Here is a 23,375-nt window from a genome sequence, read left to right as displayed (position 1 = left end):
GTCCACAGTTGTGATATATTGAAGGAGAGTTGGAGGGTTCACCTGCCAGATGCTAATGGAAGGACCTCAAGGAAGCTCTTCCTCCTGAGAATGGGAACGCTGAGGAAAATCAAAGTGAACTCTTGGGAGCTGTGGCATACTTTGGTTCGGTTCCAGGAGAAGTGACGAAACAATTAAGATCCTAGAAAGTATAGACAAACTCTTGGGTGGAAATAAAAGTAAAACAAGGAGTGTGCTGTTGAAATTTTTGCATTTAAAGTATAAGTGAAATATAGGGCGGGTTTTTCCGGCCTCGCTTGCCCAAAACCGGAAAATCCCACCAGAGGTCAACAGACCTTTCCAGGTCCACCACTCCGATTCACGTGGCAGGCGGGATGGTAAAATTTGCCCTATAGTGTTAAGTTAGCCATACTTGCTTTGTTTAATTCTTATAGAGCAAAGGTTTTTGTTTAAAATGCGAAATCTTGTGGCGTAATTTCTTTCTGAACATTACTGGTCTGAACTCAGATCGTAACAAAAGGTTCAGTATTCTCCCAATAACCCCAAGGTGAACATAGTTCTTTGTCTCTCCATCTCTCTCAATAACAGCTGACAACACTTTTTTCATTCATTGAATGTGAATAGATAATCATGATCTATAGTTCATTCAGAATTTCATTATCTCATCAGCTTGGCTCAACTGCTGAAACACTTGCCTTGTAGTCACAAGATATTAAAATCACACTCAGCTGAAGGCTTTTGACAATTCAGGTTTATTCTCATGCAGTGTAGTATTGAGAATGCTCAATTGTTGGATGTACTGACCTTTGGATGGAATGATTAACTAGTATTGTTTCCCTATTGTGGTGGATGATAAAGGGCCCATGGATCTGCTTAAGCAAAAGAACAAGTGGCACTGACATTCTTCCTGGAACCAATATTACATTTTTAAAAAGTCAAGCAGTTTCCTTTGAAATGCTTAGATTTGGCCTTTATTAGTTTGTCCAAAGTTCAGTAGAAACCTGGGGCCCGATTTTCCCATCGCGAGCCGTAACCTTTCTGGTGAGTCCGGTAGGGAGAATGGCGCCGTCGGCCTTTTTCCGGGATTTGCACATGCGCCAGGAATGCATGCGCATCTCCCAGAGCCGGAGAACAGTTGGAGTTCAGACCACACTAGAAACCGGCGGGAAGAGAGGTATGTGATTTGAATCTTTTAAAAATATATTTTACATGTGATTATCGGAAACTTGCTGGGCCTGCTTGAATCTCCTATCCCATCAGGAGTACTTCATTCCGGCGAGGTTTAGAGTAGCTCCCCACATTCGGGGAACGAGCAGGAGACCCCCCCCCCAGAATGAAGGAGGGGGGGGCAATCGGGGCCCCCAAGGGGTTGGGCTGTGGAAGGGTGGTGCCCCATGGGCATGGGCACCCTGGCAGTGCCCATGCCCAGGGGGCTATTTTGGGCCAGGCCTAGGGGCAATTGATGGGAGTTGGGGGGTCCCGCTGTCACGCTGCATGGCGATTGGTCTGGGCTTGAGGGAGGGCAGCAATTGGGGCGGGCTGAGGGGGGTGATGGTCTGCCAGGAGGCCCTGTCTCCCGGAGCGGGTTCTGACCCCGGGGGATGGGGGTCAACGGGGGGGAGGGGGGTCTGCTGGAGTGAGGGGGTGGGGGGATCGCCAATGCTGGGGAAGGTGGGCTGGACATCGGTGTGCTCCGGGATGCGGGGAGTCATGGCTGGCCCGGGAATTGTCGTGGAGGCTGCGATCGGGCCGTGGGGGGGGCTGGAGAGGCAACACTGAGAGGGTCTCGGGCAAGCCAGCGATCGAGCTGGCCAGCAAACGAGGAGACTGACAGATCGTGACCACTGTGCATGTGCAGAGCTCCGCAGCTGTCAGACTCCGGCGCAAGTAGGCCCCACCCTTCTGGGTTTTTAATAATATTCACAATTATGACCTCTGCAGTGCACAGTGGGTGGAGATTCAGGTCTGAAGCTGCACTGAAAAAACAGTCGTGATCTAGAACAATTTTCCCACCAATTCAGCACTTTTGGGAAAATTGCCCCGATGAAGTTTCAGAGGTGCAATAAGAACAGTTTCAAAAAGATTCCTGGCTATAATTCACAGAATTATTGAATCCCTACAGTGCAGAAGGAGGCCATTCGGCCCATTGAGTCTGCACCAAATCCTCTCTGACAAATTACCGTACCCAGACCCTTTCCCTCACCCTATCCCTGTAACCTTGCGTATCTATTGTGGCTAACCCACCTAACCCACACGTCTTGAGACATGAAGGGGCAATTTAGCATGGCCAATCAACCTAAGCTGAACATCTCTCGAATATGGGAGGAAAGTGGAGCACCCGGAATAAACCCACAAGATATGGGGAGAATGTATAAACTTCCCCCTGCAAATTAACAGGCCATTAATTTTATTATCTTCTTGCTGTGTGAGGATTGACTGCCAATGCATGCCATTTATATGTGAAGTGCTATGTAGAAATTACATTATTTTCTTGCTTTTACTGAATTTGATCATATGTTTTGTGAATGTGGTTCCTGAATACTCAGGGGTCTCATTGGAATTCTATAATACAAATTTTCACAATTGTTGGCTTGCTACTGAAATATAAAACTTGAATGATAGCACTGCTTTTCAATAATTAACTGTTATGTGTCATTTAGGACATGTGGCCCTCATAGAGTTTGAATATTTCCAAATATCCCTGGAGTGCATCAATAATTGCAGGAGGCCCACACATGAAAATCATTTGGAAATATCTGCTGACTTCAGTGCCAACTTCTTTGAGAGTTAGTGGAAAGGGAAAATATTTTTAAGAGAAGAAATAAATAAGCTTTCACTTTTAAGATGGATTATCTCTAACTTTCTAAATGATCCAGCATGTGAGTGTTGTATTTGCACATTAAATTCCCATTAAATTCACCACGGAAAGTTAAATCTTATAATTAACATCAAAAGTATCCTTTGAAGAACATGATAATTGTTAATAACTGCCATTCAACCTTACTTGCCCGGAAAGTAAACAATTATAAAGTGTGAGTAATTGGATATACGTCACGCTCTGCCTGTATTCATTTCTGATTCATGGCCTAAACTCAAGTGATTCATTGGACACTCTGGCCACACTCCTATTAATGCACAAATTGGGCAGAAATTTGTAATGTGAAAGATATACTGCATGAATGGCAAATTCAACCACCAACTCACCAAGACATAACTCAGGGGGGCACAAGTGCACGTGAAGAAACAGAGCGTAGCATTAGAAGACAAAGTACAAGTTAAGCTCAGGGGTGACAAACATGCAAACTTAAAGGCAGGTAAACATTCAACTTCCAGGAAGACCCCACCAAAAAAGAAAATTGGAGTCCACTCTATGAAAAAGTATTCCCTCCGAAAGGAGAGGGATAAGCTCAGGGTATCGGACAAAAGAAGACAGACTGTCAACAAAGGGAAAAACAACACTAAGGAGTGCAAACCAGATGTTGACATCCAAGTATTGGAACACCAAGATACTACAACTTCAATTCCAGACCAAAAAATTTAGCCCAAAGAAGTTGAGAATACCGCTCCTCCAGGTACAATAAAACAAAAAAATGAGATCTGGAAGAGTCATAAAGCCATCAGACTATCTGAATATGTAAGGTCAGAAACTTGTGGGGAAAGGCGCAAAATGTAAATATTGCAAACGCATTTGAATAAAGACATGGGGGGAGGTGTAATATTATGTTGTCTGGGACTGTAAGGGTTAATACAGGACTGGGGAAACACACATTTTGATCTAGAGATTCACATAGGAATAGTAGAGTGTAGTATTGAATCTGGTAAAAGTCGTCATGAAGATAGCACCTAGTCCGGACTATATCCTGTATATATGTGTATGCAGTTATGAGTTATTAATACATGGTTATTGTTCAACCGAACAAGTCTCTAGATCGCTTCATTAGATAACTTACAAACTTCCAATAGAGCTCACACTTCTAACAACTTTGTGGCAAACCTTTTTAAATGCATGAGTAAATCTAATTGATCGGATGCACTCTGGTTTAATCTAGCCCATAATTTAGCTCTATAAGAATGTTAATTTGTAATAATAAATGTAAATATCAGGATATCTTGAAGAACATAAACGCAAGATCTTTTATTTCATTGTCTTTATTTATAACTTTTTGATTAAGTATTATTTACACTAGATTAGAGATTCACATCACACATCAAGTAGTAGAGTAATAAACATGAATCATTGTACAATACCAATAATATCAATATCATTTCTATTGACAAGGTGACTACAAAGTGAATTTACTTGTGAGACAGAAATTTGGTCTTTGGTTCTACACAATCATATCACGTGTATCCCTCAGATCCTGGGAGACTTGAAAGAATTACTTCCTGGACTGAAGTCTAACATGGATTCCTACTAGTAGATTTGTAAGCACTCATCACCTTGTAGGTAATGGCTAGAAACAGGAAGCAGGATGATCTCGTATTGAAAGGATTCTCAGTTCAGACACACGAAGCCTCCCTTTCAGCTGCTCACAAATTTGTCTTTTGTGACCAGTCTTCTTCTCTTTCATTTGCTGCCTCTTCTTCCTCAAGGAATGGTGTCTCATTGTGGGTCCTTAGATGTTTCACCCCTGCAAATATGAAAATGATTCAGCTTACAGACACATCCAACTCTTGCTGAGCCAACAATGGCTTTTCATCCTTATTACTAGACAAGGTTTTGCACTTAAAGGCTTCTGATCTCCTTAATGTTGGTTACTTATTATACCAAAGTTCCATTAGTAGGGCAATGTGAAGGTACAACAGAACCAATACATCTCCATTCTAATCCCACTTGAAAACCTTCCTTTGAAGTGTGCATAAATTCCCCAAAACTTCACCACTCAGGTTGAAAATGTTGAAAATAATGACACTCTATGTACTTAAGTAACACAGTACAGACAGATGCTCTGGTGCTGTGAAGCACTGTGCATACTGCTCAAAATGTATATCCAAGTTCCATATCTCATTGTTGAAAATAGGTCATGTTGGACAACAACAACTTGCATTCCCCACAATGAGAAAAGTAACATCAGTAGAATAGTCACTACAGGTATTAGCATACATCCCAACTAAGAACATCAACAGCAGATGTCTAAGGGTGGATTATTCATCTTTTCTTGATCAACATAACAAAAAAGCATCTGACTTCATCAAGCTTTACATTCAGGAAGTGTAATGCTTTTGCCGTTGTAGCACATGTACTGCTTGCAAACAACACACATGGAGTCAATGGCATGTTACACCATGGGGTAGCCACTATCTTAGTGAAGATTCCTGCTTGCTCTGCTTACTTCTGTTTGGAAAGGGAGAATGCAATACATTCCCCTCTCTTTGCATACTGTGGCGATTGTGGTGATTGTCCCTTTAAGAGCAGCGCAGCAGAGGAGAGGTTCACTTAGCTTGAGGAAAAATTGGGACTGAGAGTGGATAATCAACCCAGGGGTCGGAGTCCTCTCTTAGGTAGAAGACATCTAGAAGACATTTAGGAACTGGGGCAGTTGGGAGCTGCCGGCCTCTGTACAGTTTTTCCTTGTTAATAAATATCTTTTGTGTTCCTGATGAAGTCTGTGAGCGTGCATCATTACACATATAGAGCATCAGCACCCTTCCTTACACAACAGTAGCCAGTGAACCAGAAAATGTTGGAGTTGTCAACTGCTCTCCAGCTTGGAAGAAGCATGGCATGAAGAGGTTGAAGAGCATGGTCACTTTTGCAACCATTGGCAATGCCATTCTCACCCTACTCTGAGACTATGGGCGGAATATTCCTGTCCTTCCTGTCAAGGGAAACATAGCGGGCGGGGCATGGACCATGAAATTTTCCAGTCTTGGGGCAAGAGTAGCTGGAAAATCCCACCCTACGCTCTGCCGGCAATAAGTGAGAGATTTCAGTGAGCATCTCCTTGATGAAACAGAGACAGTGTATGCGCCATCCAATGATGAGGTTGATATCGGAGAATTGCTTCCTTAAGACCCCATGTGGAGTGACCTCCTTTTGAGAGCTCTATTCCCTCTCCTCCTCGCAATTCCAGAAGCTTGTTCTCTTCTGTGTTATTGCTGCTAATTCTCCCTGTCATGTTGTAAGCCATGGGATAGCAACTGCAACACCCATGTCTGAGAGTATGTGTTATGGACAAACCCTTTAAGTGAGCACTGAAATCGTCACCACACCACATGGCTCACCATTCCCTGTAGCCTTCATTAACTTTACATAGCAGTTCAAACCATCAAACACTTCTCCTAATTCAGTCATAGCCAGCAGAAATCAATCTGCTAAAAACCTGGAAATGGTTGATGATTTCTTTACGTTCTGATGGTTTGGCCCTTCCAGGATGCTGAACGCATGTTCAGCTGTGTCAAGTTCAGACCGAGCATTAGCTGGTGCTCTGAGGTCAAAAATGGTACCACTGGAATCAAATCAACATTACACGCTGACAGATGTGACAATCTGACTATTCTGCATATTCCCAACACACACTTTGAGCATTAATGACTTTCCCAAAATGACATCTGGAGCAGCCTGCACGACTGCATGCAGCACAGAAACCATTTAGACCCATATTTTCACCTGTAACGCTGCAATGTGGGCACTACACAATCAAATTTTGTGGTCTGTAATATTTATGGAGGCTTTGCTAATTTCAATTTGGTATATTGCTATTTAATTAGCTGTTTAATTACCTAAATTAACACTTTGCATTTTTTTAGGTTGGACTTCATTTGAAAAACTCTAAGCATATTGAATTAATTATGCATACAGCAAGAGCAAGAACATTGGGGGAGATTCTCCCAGCTCGCTGTGCTGCTCGAGCAGTGCAATGGGCTGGGAGACATCAGCAGAGGCCGTTTAGTGGGCTCCCTGCTGGGTGCCACGGCCTCCACGCGTCTCCCAGATGAAGATTTGTAGCGTCATCAGCTCCGTACGAGATGATTTCCATATTTAAATTACCATTTAAATCCTATTAGCGGGCCTGGGACCGAAGTCTCTGCGCCTGCTAGCGTCTCCCATCCCACCAGGAGTGGTTCACTCCAGCAGGGTTTACAATAGCTCCCCACTAACAGGGGGATGGCGGGAAGATTGGTGAGGGGGTGGGGTGGAGGACATTGGTGCTGGCCCAGAGAGGACCGGGAGGCCAGTGATGCGGGGGGTAGGGGGGATCAGAGAGGCAGAAATGAGGATAGTGGGGCTGGCCAACGATCAAGCTGACCAGCAATTGGGAGGCCGGTTACGCAGGGCTACTGTACATGCGCTGATTTCCACTCTGACAGATCGGCACATGCACAATGGCCCCCTCAGCGCTATGCTCACGGCCTCTCCAGCGGGAGTAGGCCCTGCCCACTGATATTCAGCATGAATCTCTGAGGCACTCTGCAGTACACACAGTGTGGGAGATTCATTTTGAAAATCCTCCTAAAAAAACCCAGCAGGAATTACTCCAGTTTTTATGCGAATTCGGCACTTCGAGATTAACTTACTTTAATTTACACATTGCAATCTGGAATTAGATTGTTTAAACCTCTGTGCTAATTTAGGCTAAGGAAAGATGTAAATAGAAGATACAAAATAATATCTTATCTGAACGGTCAGCATAACCATGAACTAGATTTGAAATAAATCTCTAAATAACACATCTAACTTGGAAGCTCGCAAACTGAACCAATGTCAGTTCCCTAGGTGATATATTGAATAGTAACCTTGTCACAAACATGGCTTGTTAGTTACTTTATAACCAGACTCATCACACTTGGATTCTTCTCTCAATTCATCAGTGGGATCTAGTGAACAGATCAATGAGGTTTTAAATTTCCAGACGTATTACAATACACTAAGCGAGTCGAACAAATTACCTATAGCATCTTAATTTATGAAAGGCTGATATGTTCCAATCAATTGGTATAAATCTTTGACTCTAGTGGTACACGATTCAATTATTGATATGGATTAGAATCCATAGATTGTCCTAAATTATCAATAAGTAATATTCATTGTTGTTTTGTAGTCATCAAGTCAAGACCAGTTTGTGAGAAGAAAGCTGTTCGACCTTTTGCACCCAATGTTGCTATCAAGTAATCTCAGATGAATCATAGCAGGAACCAGATGGAATGTAAAACCTCCTCTACATTGCCCTCATTCTGATCTTTAACCTCAATGTCAGATGACACCCTGTGTGCCGTGTCCATTACCACTGTTATTGCCTGTGTGAGATTTCCAATGTCGTGCCTAATTATGCAGAATAATGAAACTTCAGTTGGTCAAATTTGCATGCTTTGTATTCCTGGGGGCTGTCAAATATGACTCACATCATATGATGATTCCTGAAGACATAAGAAAAGCATCCTTAAAATCACAAAATAGCTCATTTTCTGCATCGTTAAATTCTATCTCCAAACATTGATTAATGAAAGGAATTGATAACTGCAAAAACTCGGACCAATTGTGACTAACTAATTACTGCTACCATGACAGTAATACAATCCTACACAGTTGAGATAATTTTTAATGCTTAACCTATCTGATTTGACCTCATAGTTTCAGCCATTTACCAATAACAATTTCAAACTCACTATTTGGAAGCGATTAGTCTGTGCTCAAATATATCCTGTTCCTCGTATGCTTATTTAGACCTTAGACGTTGTTGTCAAAACAAGACTTTATTCATATGTGACAACAAACTTACGGCAATAGAAAAGTAGCAAATGTCTTCAATGTAAATCTGACACAAATGTGCAAATATGTCTCAATAAAACAATGGGGCAGCGAAAAGGCCCCTTTCTGATATTGTGTTAAATAAAAGGCAGGAATCTTATTCCATTTGGACTTCAATAACGGGTTTGTTTAAAAAATGACTATGGTACTATGTAGCATTAAGGCTGCTTTTACCAAGTTTATACTTTGGTTACAATATGGCAGAAAATCTAACCAGCAAAGTCATGGCAGTGGCATGGTGGCACAGTGGTTAGCACTACAGCCTCACAGTGTCAGGGACCCGGCTTCAATTCCGGCCTCGGATGATTGTGTGGAGTTTGCACCTTCTCCCTGTGTCTGCGTGGGTTTCCTCTGGGTGCTCCGGTTTTCTCCCATACTCCAAAGGTGTGTGTATTATGTTGATTGGCTGTGCCGAATTGCCCCTTAGTGTCAAGGGATTAGGAGGGTAAATATGTGGGCTTACAGGGATAGGGCCCTGGGTGGGATCATTGTCGGTGCAGGCTTGATGGGCCAAATGGCCTCCTTCTGCACTGTAGATTCTATTGAACGTCATGGACTTGACATCCTCTATGCTGATTTGTCTGTCTCTTCTCCTACAGCTATTCTGTCACTTAGCACAGACTTCCTCTTCAAACCAAATGGATGTCACATTTGCTATTAATGCTGCACAATTGGGAGATGTGTCTCTGTACTTTTGGTCCCACCGTTTCTCCTTTTCTTCAACAAAATAAAGCACCTTAAAGAGAAAAGTACTGCAGATGGTGGAAGTGTCAAATAGGAACAGAGCACGCTGAAAGTTCTCAGCAGGTCAGGCAATATCTGTGAAGTGAAAAATGGAATTAGCAGACAAAATTCTGGGCTGTTGACGATGGTCTCAGCTGCCGGCTTGCGAGACGGCGAGACCCCTATCTTACTGGGAAGGATTGCAGATATTACGTGTCAGTCAAGCAACTGGCAGGCCAGAGGCAGGGGATTAGGACCCCAAGGAAAGAAGTTCCGCCTGCCCAGAGTTGTCGGCTAATCAGAGGCTGATAACTCTTTTGATCGGCAGTGCCATCAGAGAGGCATTTGTTGCTGCCTGAACAATAATCACCTGAGGACCAGAACCTAGGCCTCAATGATGGCAGGAGGGTTTCGTGGATTGGGAGTCAAGGGGGTAGGGGGGTTCAGTCAAGAGGCCCTTTTTTTAAGTTGTATTAAATAAAAGCATGAACCCTATTCCATTTAGACCTTAATAACAGGTTCATTTAAAAAATGACTATGCTGCTATGTAGGGTTCATGCTGCTCAGTTGACTCTCAGTGGACCCCCTTCCTTCCCAATGCTGTGTCCCTTGATCAGGCACAGTGCTTTTGAAAGATGCCCCCTCCCCCTGGAGCTAGCAAACAAGTACACCAGGGTTTGCTTGTTATGTGTGCTGCATGGTGAGTCTTCCCTACCAGCCATTGGGTTAGTAAGAGCGGTGGTGGGATAAGGCCCTTTAACTGGTCATTAATTGGCCACTTTTAAGAGCCACAATTGGCGGTGGGGGAGGAAGTTCATCCTTGGGTCTTCCCACCATGGATTTAATTATTTAATCAAGGTGGAGATGAGAAGGCAGCGGGGTCTCCACCCATCACCCTCTTACCTGATTAAGTACCTCCCCCCCACCCACCCCCCACCACAACATTCATGAGGAGAGCATGAGATTCTGCCCCACATTTCAGGTTGATGACCTATCAACAAAACTGAAGATGTACCTCAGAGATGTAACTGATTTTAAGCAAGTATAAAAAGACCACCCTTATTCTGAAAAGATCAGAATCTTACTCTGAAGCAGACAGGTTACCCAACTGTCATCACCAAGGTGCAACAGGCTCAGTATAAGAGTGCTTCAGACTTGGCCAGTGAGGGAGATGTATCTATTTATCCATTTTATTAGGAAGCACACAGAATTGACATTTCACTTACTGCTGGATTGTTTAGATCAGAAGCCTTTACAGGACCTAACCAGAAAACGAGGTGCTGCTCCTCAAGCTTCTGTTGAGTTTCATTGAAACAGTGTAGTAGCCCAAGGGCAGAGAGATCAGAGTGGATCAGAGTGGATCAGAGTGAGCGTCTGAACTCAACATTGAGTTCAACAATTTCAGATCTTAACACCCGCATCATTTTTTAGAGGGCAATCACTGTGATTATTCTGCTATTATACTGCTATTCTGCTAAACTCCCTAGACCTATCTTCAGTTTCTTTACTTGTCCTATTCCCATCCCTTTTGGCTTGCACAATCTTCAATTTCATCAGTTAAACTCTCCTGCCTTTCACCATATCAAAGGTGGATTTTGCACTTTGTCCCCTCCCCAGCCTCTGTACTTGTTTAAAACCTGTTTCTCTCCAACATTTTCCCGTCCTGATCTGAAACTGTTTCTCTCTTTCGCAGATGAAGCACCTTATTACCCAGAAGCTTGCTATCCAGTGACCAGACCAAGGAGTTTGTGAATTGCACTAAATGGAATGTCAGTGCAGGTACTCCAACTTAGGCTTTGTGGTTGGAAACCCAGTTGTGTCAGGAAACAGGTATTTTTAAAAAGTTTATGTTTGTATTTGTGGATATTAGAAATAATGCAAAGGTTTAATAAGTTTAATTTTGTGTTTCTGGATTTGATAGGGTTAATGGCTACATAGAAATCATAGAATCATAGAAACCCTACAGTGCAGAAGGAGGCCATTCGGCCCATCGAGTCTGCACCGACCACAATCCCACCCAGGCCCTACCCCCACATATTTACCCGCTAATCCCTCTAACCTACGCATCCCAGGACTCTAAGGGGCAATTTTTAACCTGGCCAATCAACCTAACCCGCACATCTTTGGACTGTGGGAGGAAACCGGAGCACCCGGAGGAAACCCACGCAGACATGAGGAGAATGTGCAAACTCCACACAGACAGTGACCCGAGCCGGGAATCGAACCCAGGACCCTGGAGCTGTGAAGCAGCAGTGCTAACCACTGTGCTACCGTGCCGCCCTACAGTACGGCTACAGTGGAGTGTAGATGCATATATGGTAATGAGGATTTATGATGTGAAACCAAACAGGCTTAAAGGAAAACTAGGTTGTTGCCTAGCAACCAGGGGTCACCGTAGGACAGAGAGAACTTTTGAGTTTGTTTTAAGCTGGACGCAGGAGAAGCTGGACAGGACCAAGAAGCTGCCAAAAGCAGTCTTCCCAAAAGAACAAAAGAAAGTCCAGAAACTAGGGAGCTGGGACAAAAGTATGTCTCAGCAAGACAATTAATTTAAAAGGAACAAAGAACAAGAAGTTGAAAAATGTGCTATTTGGCAAAGTTAAAGTAAAAAGCTCTGAGTTAAAGAGACAGCTACAAGAACCAATTTTAAAGCTGGCTAGGTGAGAAGCCAGAGGTCTGAGGTAAATCAACGTTTGGTGACATCTCAGTGTGAGAAGCAGTAGTGATCTGTTGGCATGGCTGGGCACCTGAGAGATTGCTTGGAAGCTTAAATGCACATGGCAATCCAGGGCAGAGGAATACAAAAAGGAGAGATTGAAATCCTGGAAGTGGACTCTTGGTGAAAGCATCCGAGAGAAAGTGTTTTTTGGGAGAAGATTCTAAATTATGTTTGTTTGAGAGTGGAGTTTGGAAACATTCATGTGGAAGTCAGAGTTCCAATGAGTCTGACGAAGGGTCATCCAGACTCCAGTGTTTGCTTTATTCACTCCTGTTGGACCTGCTGAGATTTTGCAGCATTTTCTGTTTTTGTTTCAGATTCCAGCATCTGCAGTAATTTGCTTTTATCCAATGAATCTAGTTGGCTCAGTGTTACAGGCATCTGAGGGGAATGGAAGTTCTTTTGGGTGGCATCTGAGGCTTGGGGTGGGATTTTCTGGCCACACTCACCCCAAGACCGGAAAATCCTGCCCGGGTTCAATGAACATTTGCATGGTCCTATCCCGCCCGCTATGATTCCCGTGGTTTCAGAGTGTGGTGTGTCTGATCACATTTCATCGATTGGTTTACATGGACTGTACTTACTGCGAACATTAAAATATAAGACCTAAGTTGTAACTTGTATAATCCTTATACATCTATGTACATCTGTAAAGGTGTAGGGGACGATTCTCCCAAAAGAAATTCTAAGTGTCGAATTCAGGTTAAAACTGGAGTAAATCACACTGGTTTTTTCAGTGGGTGTTTAAAAACAAATCTCCCACACTCTGTGCACTGCAGAGTGCGTCAATGTAAATCCCATTGAAAAACTGTGAGTGGGGCCTCTCCTTGCTGAAGAGGCTGGCAGCTTAGCGCTGAGTGGGCCATTGCGCCTGTGCCGATCTGTCAGCGCTGAGATCGGCGCATGTGCAGTCGTCCCTGTCTGCCGGCCTCCCGATTGCTGGCCAGTTCGATCGCGGGCCAGCCCCGCCACCTTTGCTTTGTTGGCCGTGCAACCCCAAGCAGGCCGAGCCCAGGTTCAGCCCCCCTCCGCAGCCCCGATCTTGCAATCAACCCACCCGATCACCCCCCAACCCCGGCAGCCCCGATCCCCTGGCAGGCTGACCGCACCCCTCACCCGAAAGTCCAGCCCCGATCGCTGGCCTCCCTCCCTCTGTCACTGAGCCCGAGTGCAGAGTGGCAGCGGGACCCCCCCATCCCCCCCAACGATGGGTTGAGGGTGGGCAGGCTGCCCACGTCCTTGCTCGATTCCAATAAAAGTCATGGTGAGGTCGGGCTGGATGTGGAGGGGGCAGGAAAGACACTGGCAGAATTTTACAGGACCCTCCCTTGCAGTCCCATCCGTGGGGGAACTGTGATGGTTTTGTAATGGTTGCAGAAAATTCCTTGTTTCTTTATGTTTAAAGGTCTCAATTCTTAAAAACAAAGCCAAGATTTACTATTTTACAATGACAGTAACTGTGTACAGAGAATAAGAAAGCAATTAATAAATATAGAAAACCCCAAATCATAGAATCCTACAGTGCAGAAGGAGGCCATTCGGCTCATTGAGTCTGCACCGACAACAATCCCACCCAGGCCCTATTCCCGTAACCCACGTATTTACCCCGCTAATCCCTCTAACCTACGCATCCCGGGATCCTAAGGGGCAATATAGCATGGCCAATCCACCTAACCTGCACATCTTTGGACTGTGGGAGGAAACTGGGGCAACCAGAGGAAACCCACACAGACAGGGAGAGAATGTGCAAACTCCACACAGACGGTGACAGAAGCTGGGAATCAAACCAGGTCCCTGGAGCTGTGGGGCAGCAGAGCTTGCCACCGTGCCACCCATCTATCCTCTTTAAGCATTGATTCAATAGCTTTGAGAATCAGCTTAGGGGATACATACAGCATTCACAAATAGTTAAGGAGACGGTCGACCTCAATTGAAGGTTCTGGTACCAGTCAGCTGGCTCCAAAGTGCTTTCATTCATGGAATGGGGCATCTTTGGCTGGGCCGGCATTTATTGCCCATCCCAGAGGGCATTTAAGAGTTAACCAGATTGCTGGCGATCTAGAGTCACATTGTCGGCCAGACCAGGTAAGGCTGGCAGATTGCCTTCCCTAAAGGTGAACCAGGTGGGTTTTTACGACAATCGACAATGGTTTAGTGGTCGTCAGTAGATTTTGCGATACTAGGATAAAAGTGAAATACTGCAGATGCTGGAAATCTGAAATAAACCAAAATGTATTGGATAAACTCAGCAGGTCTGACAGCAGATGTGGAGACAGAATTCAGGGCTAACGTTTTGAGTCGGTAAGACTCCTATTCAACAAGAGTCATATTGGACTCAAAACATTAACTCTGTTTCTCTCTCCACAGGTGATGCCAAACCTGCCGGAAGTTTACAGCATTTCCTGTTTTTATCCCAAAGTGATGCTGTTTGATAAGATGTTTATTCAGAAAGATTTTGCTTTTATACTGCATATGGGGCCTGTACGAGCATGACTGGTTTCCAACACAGATACTTATCCAGGCAGTCAGGAAGACCTGTCTATTTTGTTGTTGCAAAGTAGAAAAACAGCTTTACAATATCAACAACTTGGATTGATATAGTGCATTTAAGGCTACAGAGCATCTCAGGATATTTCACAGTAGTGTATTAAGACAGAAATTGGCACCAGGTCAAGGAAGGAGAACAAAAGATCATAGAATCACAGAATTGTCACAGTGTAGAAGGCGACTGTTCGGCCCATCGTGTCTGTGCCAACTCTCCGAATGAACAATGGACCTAGTGCCATTCTGCCACCTGCACCCCATAACAGTGCACATTCTTCCTTTTCAGATAATAACCCAATTCCCTCTTGAATGCCTCAGTTGAACCTGCCCCCACCACACTGTCAGGCAGCACACTCTAGTTCTTAATTACTTGCTGCGTGAAAAAACTTCTCCTTATATCTCCGTTTTTTACTTTGCCACTTACCTGAAATCTGTGCCCTCTCATTTTTGATCAGTAGGAACAATTGTTCCTTGTCTACTCTGTCCAGAACCCTCACAATTTTGAATGTCTTTCAAATTTTCTCTCACCTTCTCTTCTCCAAGGGAAAAAAGCGCCAACTTCTACAACGAATCTTCATAAGTGAAGTTTCTCATCCCTGGAACCATTCTCGTGAATCCTTTCTGCACTCTCTCCAATGCCTTTACATCTTTCCTAAAATGTGGCATGGAGAACTGGATGCAATACTCCAGTTGAGGCCAGACCTGTATTTTATATAAATTTAACAAAATCCTTGCTCTTGTGCCCAATGCTACTTTTTAAAGCCTGGGAATGGTATGCTTTATTAATTGCTCTCTCAACCTATCATGCCTCTATTTGTGATTTATGCACACATACACCCAGGTCCCTCTGCTCCTGAACTCCCTTCAGTGTTTTACTCTTTACTTTATATTGTCCCTCCATGTTCTTCCTGCCAAAATAAATCACTTCACTTTTCCCTGCATTGAATTTAATCTGGTATTTGTCCATCCAATCCAAGAACTTGTCAATTTCTTTTCAAAGTTTTATACTTTCCACCTCTCAGTTCACAATGCTCCCAAGATGAAGGAGAAAAGATGGAGTCAGGCCTGAAGACAGCCCCAGAGTTTTTGTGCACAATTAACCTGTGCCCGTTCCTTCTGATGCAGGCAGCACACATACTTCACGTTGTTGTTGAGTGGCCACAGCCCTGCAGCATATGGACCAATCTCATGAACGTAGCACCATTTACAGCTGGCCTGCACCAGTGAAACCAAGCCTGCATCTCTTTAAGTAGAAATGCATTCTGGCTGTGCCAAGGTGCTGGAACTGGATGCAGCAGCAACTTTGTGAAGCAGGAACGCTGAGTAATGGTACAACGAGGCACTGAATGTGCTCCAATATTTCCAGATGCAGGACTGGAAGTCTTAGTGCAGGACGTGGACAGGAAGAGTGAGGTCCTGTACCCACAGGAGAAGGCAGTTGGAGCATGTAGCCACTGGGGTCAATGCCAGCAGCAGACATGTCTGCAGTGCCAAAAGAACATAATGACCTTATGCGACTGGTCAAGGTCAGTGCATGGATTTTCAAATGGCATATCGTTACCAACTCAACAATTAACCTCAGGTACTGCTCTACTCATCACTGCCCATTCACTCAGTTACCAGTAACCTCTATCAATCAGGACTCATACGGACATTCACATCTTCACTGTATCCACACACACTGGAAACTGTTGCAAGCTTCACACCGCACAGCTTGCGCATGGCCAGCTGTTCAAAACTTGAGCATAGCACACTGTACCGGGTATGTATGGTTGATGGCATCCTGTATCAAAGCCATATGCTCACTCCAACATAAAGAACCTCCCTTATGCAGCAGTGAACAGCAAACTGGGAGATGTTGGTGGCATTGCTTGCTTCAGCCCTGAAGAGTCCTGACACTAAGATGTTCATGCTGCACTCACCCTCACAGCCACTAGCAAGGCCATTCTTACCCTGAGGCTGCAAGAGGTAGCATATATCAGTAATTACCTTCTTTGTAAAAGAGAGACTTCACACATACTATTCCTCATTGAAGTATAGTTAATAGAAATGCCCCCTGAGGTCCCTGCTTTTAGAATGCTTCCCTCCCCTTTTTCCTCCGCTGTGAACACAAGAACACAAAGGATAGGAGCAGGAGTAGACCACATGGTCCATTGAGCCTACTCCGCCATTCAATACAATCATGGCTGCTCTTGGGCTTCAACTCCACTTTCCTGCCTGCGCCCAATATCCCTCAATTACCTGAGAGACCAAAAATCCATCCATCCAGTCTCAAACATAGTCAACAATGGAGCATCTGCAACTCTCCAGATAGAGAATTCCAAAGATTCACAACCCTTTGAGTGAAGAGATTTCTCCTCATCTCAGTCCTTAATGACCCTCCATCTATATCCCCATGTTCTAGGTCCCTCAGCCAGCAGAAGCAACCACTCAGTGCTTTACCCTGACAACTCCCTTAACTACACATGTTCAGCTAAGAGAGAATGTTAGCTGGAGTGAAATAGCAGCTGATATCAAATCAGTGCTACATGCAAACTGACTTCACAGTCTGCACACTTACAGTGCACATTCCTGATGCCATGGCAATGCTTTCACAACTAATGTGCTTGGGATAGATAACCCTGGGAGTACATGAGTGTGGTACAGACAGCATTTTGCAAGCAACACGACACACTGATGAAAATACAGGCACTACTCTAATTAATATTCTTCGGTATTAGACAAAGCTCATGCAGGCTGGGAATCTCCTCAGAGCTCCCTCTGATCCTCAGCCATAAACTTTGTCAGAAGTTTACATCAGTAAATGGCATTTCCACCACACTTCACACAATATTACAGCAACAAGACAGGAGTAACTCTGAAAAAAATCTCATTTTTTGGTGATTGATGGCTAAACACAAGTCTATAATTTATTTTTGTACCTTTAGCAACTAAGTCAATTCATCATTTATTGCTGAATGGAAGGTGTACCATGATGGTTTATGACTTACCTTAATACATTCTTTTGGTGATAATGAATTCAATGTGTTTTGCGAAAGTCGTTGGTGACACTAAACTTCTCTCTCAAAATAACTCTCAAATTAATTTAAAGAATATTTCACTGAGAACTAGTTGAATTTGAAAGTGTTATACGAATGATGATTTCACAGACTGGGAGCAGGGTTAGTTTAGCAAAGCAATATCATTTCCAGCAGTGAGTTAAGATCAATTTTGCAAAACACATGTAGGATGATTGTGTTCCTTCCTCTATAAAAGAAGCCAGGTTCTGAAAATAAAATGGCAGGGTTGCATAATCTTGCTTAACATGTAACAGAAAGTCTACCTGTCATGAGTGGTGGCTGGTGCTGAAAGGGAGTATCTTTCCGCCGAGGTTTCAAAGTTTGCTCATCTGTGTCTGTTTCTGTCTGTTGCTGCTGTGAACTTCTCGAGAACGAGTGAGGCACATCGTCATTACATTTAAGGGGAACTACCTGTTCAGATCCTGCAACTGTGATAAAAATAACTGTTCAAAGCCATGTGATGTAGCAGTCGCTGCAATGACAACACATTTTCTCAATTCTGAGTTACAGATAACATAGTCTTGTGTTTCAGTAGGTTGTGACATGGGTAGGAAAAACAACTGCTTTCCTTTAGGAAGAGCAATAATTCTCCTCCAGATAAAGGTGATGCATCACAGACCAATAGCCCATTAAGATATGCAACTGAAAATAAAACCATTGCCTGTCCCTTTCTGAGGGTTTATTCTTACTTTTTTTATTCATTTTTCACCGTACTCATTAGAACACCGTTGCAATAAGTTTAGTCCGGTTAATCCAAAATGTTTCTGCTCAAGACTTAGCGATAAAATTTACCCCCTAATGTCAGTTGAAAGGGGAAAAATGTTTCATGTTTCAATAGAATAAATGCACAGTAACAAAATCATTAATGTCACTTTTATTTTTTTCTTGACACATTTTCCTTCTCATTGCTGAGTGAAGCATCATATTAGTCGGTAAGGATGCAGTCCCCAACGTACCTATCCCCCAGCTTGGCTGAGGGAAATGCAAACAGCACATTTCTGTGAGAAGATCTGGTTTCAGGCCTAACTTTCGCCAGGGACCCGGGTTCGATTCCTGGCTTGGGCCACTGTCTGTGTGGAGTTTGCACGTTCTCCTCGTGTCTGCGTGGGTTTCCACTGGGTGCTCCGGTTTCCTCCCACAATCTGAAGGATGTGCTGGTTAGGTGCATTGGCCGTGCTAAATTCTCCCTCAGTGTAACCGAACAGGCGCCAGAGTGTGGCGACTCGGGAAATTTCACACTGAGCTCATTGCAGTTTTAATGTAAGCCTACTTGTGACACTAATGAATAATAAATAATAAACTTTCACATTTTTCTCCATTGTTCAGATAGGTGAAAGAAAACCCAACCCTTGGTATCTACTCACTCAACTATAACCACTTGGGCAAAAAAAGACCTGCAATCAGCTGGTGAATGCCAAAGGACCCAATCATTGATGTCAGACATTCTTCAGTGAGTTTCGAATGGTAGCTGACCACCAGAGGAGGCAGGAGCCTCCAATATCCTTGGGTCTCCAAGGAATGCAACACATGAAGTAGGCCATTGACTGGCGTTATATTGAATCCAATGCACTCTCAAGTGGCTTTTCTGCATAACGTATCACATGGCTGGTTGCAACTGGTGAAATAAATGGGCTCTCTAAACATTCTGCACACCCCAGCATTGCTCCATATAATATTACAACTATGAGGTTTATAAGATTGCTATGTTTTGGGACCGTGGTCCCAAGCTAAAAATGAAGGGGAACATATGACCTTTTCTGAATTCTACATCAAGTCTATGTGGGTTGATTATTAGAGATTTAAGGGATCCAGATTGTTTTACTGGGAAGAAAGTGTTCACACTTGGAGACAGTTCCTACATGCTATGGGCAAAATACAAAGGCCCAGAAAAGTGTTGAGAAGATTGGGTTGTAAACAATAATGTTTTAAATTGTTCATTTCCTTCCAAGACAAAAAGAGAGTTGGGATCTCAAGGATAATTAATCAGCATTTCAACCTGGATACAAGGCCCACATGATTCATATTGCCATGGAGATGTGCTTTGAGAAGGGAAAGGTTTCTAACATATTTCTGAAAGTCACAGGCATAAAGACAGCCTGCTATGATCTGGAGGGAGGCAGCAGCTGGAGGCCAAAAGTCTCAATGGTTCACCACAAATGAATGTGGATGGGAGCTCACACTCAATTAAAAATACCAAATTCATGACCACTTGAAACAAGGCTGGAAGATTCACCTAGCTTTCACTAAATAGAGTATCACAGAAAACTATTACTCATCATGAAATACAGTTCCGGGGTTAAACATTAACAGGCTAAGATGTGAAAGGAATGGAAGTAGACCCTCAGGAACTAAGATTCATTTCAGACTGGGAAAATTATTGGTTTGGAAAAAGCAAATGACTATTTAAGAGGCAGTGTAAAGTATACCTGTCAAGTGGGCATGTAGGTTGTGTCAAAATTAAAGGGGAATGTTCTGTTCTGTAGTTTAAAGTATAAGTTGCCTACAAACATTGGCTGGGATTCTCCCAGCGCTCTGCACCGCTCAAGTAGTGCAGCGGGCAAGGAGACATCAGTGGGACTCGCGACTGGCACCCAGCCAACCACAAGTCTCCGAGGCCCTATTTTTTAGCATCATCAGTTCTGCACCAGAAATCGGCACGGAACTGATTACCATATGGAAATAGCTATCGGGCTTGGCCATGATGGGGAAGATCGGGGCTAGCCCAGGGATGTCCGGTAGGCCAGTGATTGGGGAGGTTGGAAAGGCTGGTGATCGGGGAGTGTCAGGAGGCCAGCAATCTGGAGGGGGAGGCCTGGGAAGACATTGGAAGGCCAGCGATCGGGAGGCCGGCGATGGGAGGCCAGTGCGCATGCGCTGATCTCCCCCTTGACAAATCGGCACATGCACAGTGGCCTGCTCAGTGTGCTGATGCCGGCCTCTCGGGCAAGATGAGGCTCCGCCTCCTACTTTCCAGTGTAAATCCGTCCAAGGCACTCAGTGATGCACAGCATGTTGAAGATTCATTCTGGTAAGTACGTCCAAGAAATGGGCGGGAAATTCTCCTGCTTCCGCACCCATTGACCACTTGATTTTTTGGGGGAGAATCCTGGCCATAGTGTTTTGTCAGCAGTGCTTTTAGTCTGTTTTTTTTTACAGTAAAGGACTTAAAATCCTGTTGTCTCATCCTTTTCAGCTATTAACTGGAAGCTTAAATTTCTATCCAAGTTTATTGGTCTCTGTAGGGATCATAAACAAGCAGAGTATAGTCATTCAATGTTTCTTTGAATTTAGCATCCATTTAATCTGCAGGTGAAGCGCATATGAACTTTGCACTTTGCAAAATCTTGTGTTTGTGAGGTATCCTGTGCTGACTGTAACTGTTTTATATGTTCAGTGCAATTTGGCGCTCCCTCCCCCGGGTATCAATTATACTTTTGTGATACTGTCTTCCCTGTTACAAGTTACGTAAGCACAATTAGTTCCTCCCTGTAAATGCTAGCGATGTACCTTTAAGAATAATGCACAAAGGGAAGCACCACATAAAATGTTTAAATAATAACCCTTTCCATTGAACCATGATCCTTGTCCAGTTGTCAGTATGTTCTTATGATCCCCAATACTCTACACTAGTCAATCTTTCACAGTGTTGCATAAGTCATAACACATGAAAGTATTCAGGGTAAGCAGGACCAGAGAAACAAAGCACTTAAAAATGATCAAACAATGACTATATGGAAGTTTAATGAACTGCACAGTTCATACTGGTTACCATGCCACCAGAAACAAACACAAATATCGGAGAAGGTGCAGAGAATAGCTTTGGTCCTTTGGCTGAAGCAACAAAATTCTTTCAGCTGTTTCTCACACTGAATTTTCTAAACTACCATTCTCTTTTTGTGGACCAACTAATCAGGCTCTGACATGGACAAGAGATTCTCCAAGCATTTCACACAAGCCAGCCGAACCCTCCCTCGCTGTCGTACCTGCACAGATAAAGCAGCCTATTTCTGAGCATCATTAGGACACAAAGCAAGTGAAATATGGAAGAGTACATCAGTGGACAATAATCTCCTTAATGGACTTTCTCTCCTCCCTTTCATTCAATAATTGCACCAAGGTGGAGGCAGGAGGGACAAAGCGGGAGTAGGACGGAAGATGGAAAAGCTGGAGGGGGAGTTCAAGGAATCATAAGAATCATAAGAATCAGGAACAGGAGTAGACAATTCAGCCCCTCGAGCCTGCTCCGCCATTTAATACAATCATGGCTGATCTCATCTTGGCCTCAACTCAATGAGAAGGCCAGGAGAGGAGGGACAAGACAAGAAGGGAGGGGGAAGAAAAAAATGGAATAGGAGAGAAAAGCGAGACAGAGGGGGCAGTGGAGGAACAAAGAATTAGGAAGAGGTAAGAGGAAAGAAAGAAATATATGTGTTTATGTAGCATTTTTCACAACCACCAGACATCTCAATGTGTCTGGAAGCCAATTAAGTTCTTTTGAAGTGTGGTCATTGCTGTAAAATAGAAAAATGCAGCAGCTAATATGCACGCGGCACACTGCCACAAACAGCAATGTAATAATGACCAGATAATCTGGATTATTTTGTGTGATATTGATTCCAGGGATAACGACCCCACAAATTTTCAAAGTAGTCAGATGGAGCTCAGTTAACATATCAGGTGGAATTTTACCATCTCATCACGCCCACGTTGCGGCGGGAAAATGTCGTAAAATCGGGCGTGATGTAACGGGTGGGAATGGCGCCCATTTTCATACCCACTCGCATTTTACCAAGTAAAAACAATCGGCATGATCGGGAGCCCACCCAAAATTGGCAAAACGTCAATTTGCATTTTTTTGCATTCATCACAATGTAATTAGTGAGCTTCACTCCCAATCGTCCCAGCTCACCTGCCTTAACCACCTCACTCACTGCAGCCGGATTGGGCAGGAAAACACCTCATCTATAAAACACCTTATCTATATGGTGAGGGTGAGTGAGGAGGTAAGTCTCTGCTTTCAAATTGCTCCGTGCTGCTGAGGGTGGGGGGAGTTGTTTCATGGCAGCCATGTTGCATTTTGGGTCTGGGGGCTGCAAGTGTGGCGGGGGGGGGCGCTATTGTTGCTCACAGAGTCCGGCTTCGGATTCTCAGCATGGATCCGGCTCAGAGCGCTGACCTCGGGTCTTAGCACTGACTCTGGGTCCTAGTGCTGGCAGCAGCAAGCACAGTTGCAAGTGGAGAATGGGCTGGAAACTCTCCGAAGGGGCAGTGCTGCAGCCTCAAGACATGTCAAGCAGCACTGTCTGTGGCCACGGCTGCATGGGTTCTGGGTGTTTGTTTGTGAATGGGGGGGTGAGGAATGGGGTTTACTGTGCTGCCATTCTGGGATCTGTGGGGGGGGGGTATGGGGAGTGTGTGTTGCTGGGGGATCTCTGGGGGGGTATGGGGAGTGTGTGTTGCTGGGGGATCTCTGGGGGGGTATGGGGAGTGTGTGTGCTGAGGATCTGTGGGGGCATGTGGGTGTGGGTTGCTGGGGTCTGTGGGGGGTATGGGGAGTGTGTGTTGCTGAGGGTCTGTGGGG

General features: G+C 44.2%; 1 protein-coding gene across 3 annotated transcripts in view; it reads right to left on the bottom strand.

The window, feature by feature from the left end:
• Nucleotides 1–4,141: 4,141 nt before the first annotated feature.
• Nucleotides 4,142–23,375, bottom strand: part of ppp1r1c (protein phosphatase 1, regulatory (inhibitor) subunit 1C) — a 113,575-nt gene continuing 94,341 nt past the window's right edge. For 2 of the 3 annotated variants that reach the window (XM_078228520.1, XM_078228521.1), the window contains 2 exons: nt 18,058–18,222; nt 4,142–4,631 (listed from right to left, as the gene is read on the bottom strand). In XM_078228520.1, the coding sequence (XP_078084646.1) occupies nt 4,531–4,631; nt 18,058–18,222 (266 nt within the window). In that variant the 3' untranslated portion in view covers nt 4,142–4,530. The remainder of the gene's footprint in view (nt 4,632–18,057; nt 18,223–23,375) is intronic. The other variant, XM_078228522.1, reaches the window with a different exon arrangement.

Source organism: Mustelus asterias, chromosome 14 (assembly GCF_964213995.1).
Source record: "Mustelus asterias chromosome 14, sMusAst1.hap1.1, whole genome shotgun sequence".
Classification (NCBI taxonomy): domain Eukaryota; kingdom Metazoa; phylum Chordata; class Chondrichthyes; order Carcharhiniformes; family Triakidae; genus Mustelus; species Mustelus asterias.
Note: the sequence above shows the minus strand (reverse complement) of the source record. Positions and strands in the feature narration are given on the sequence as shown.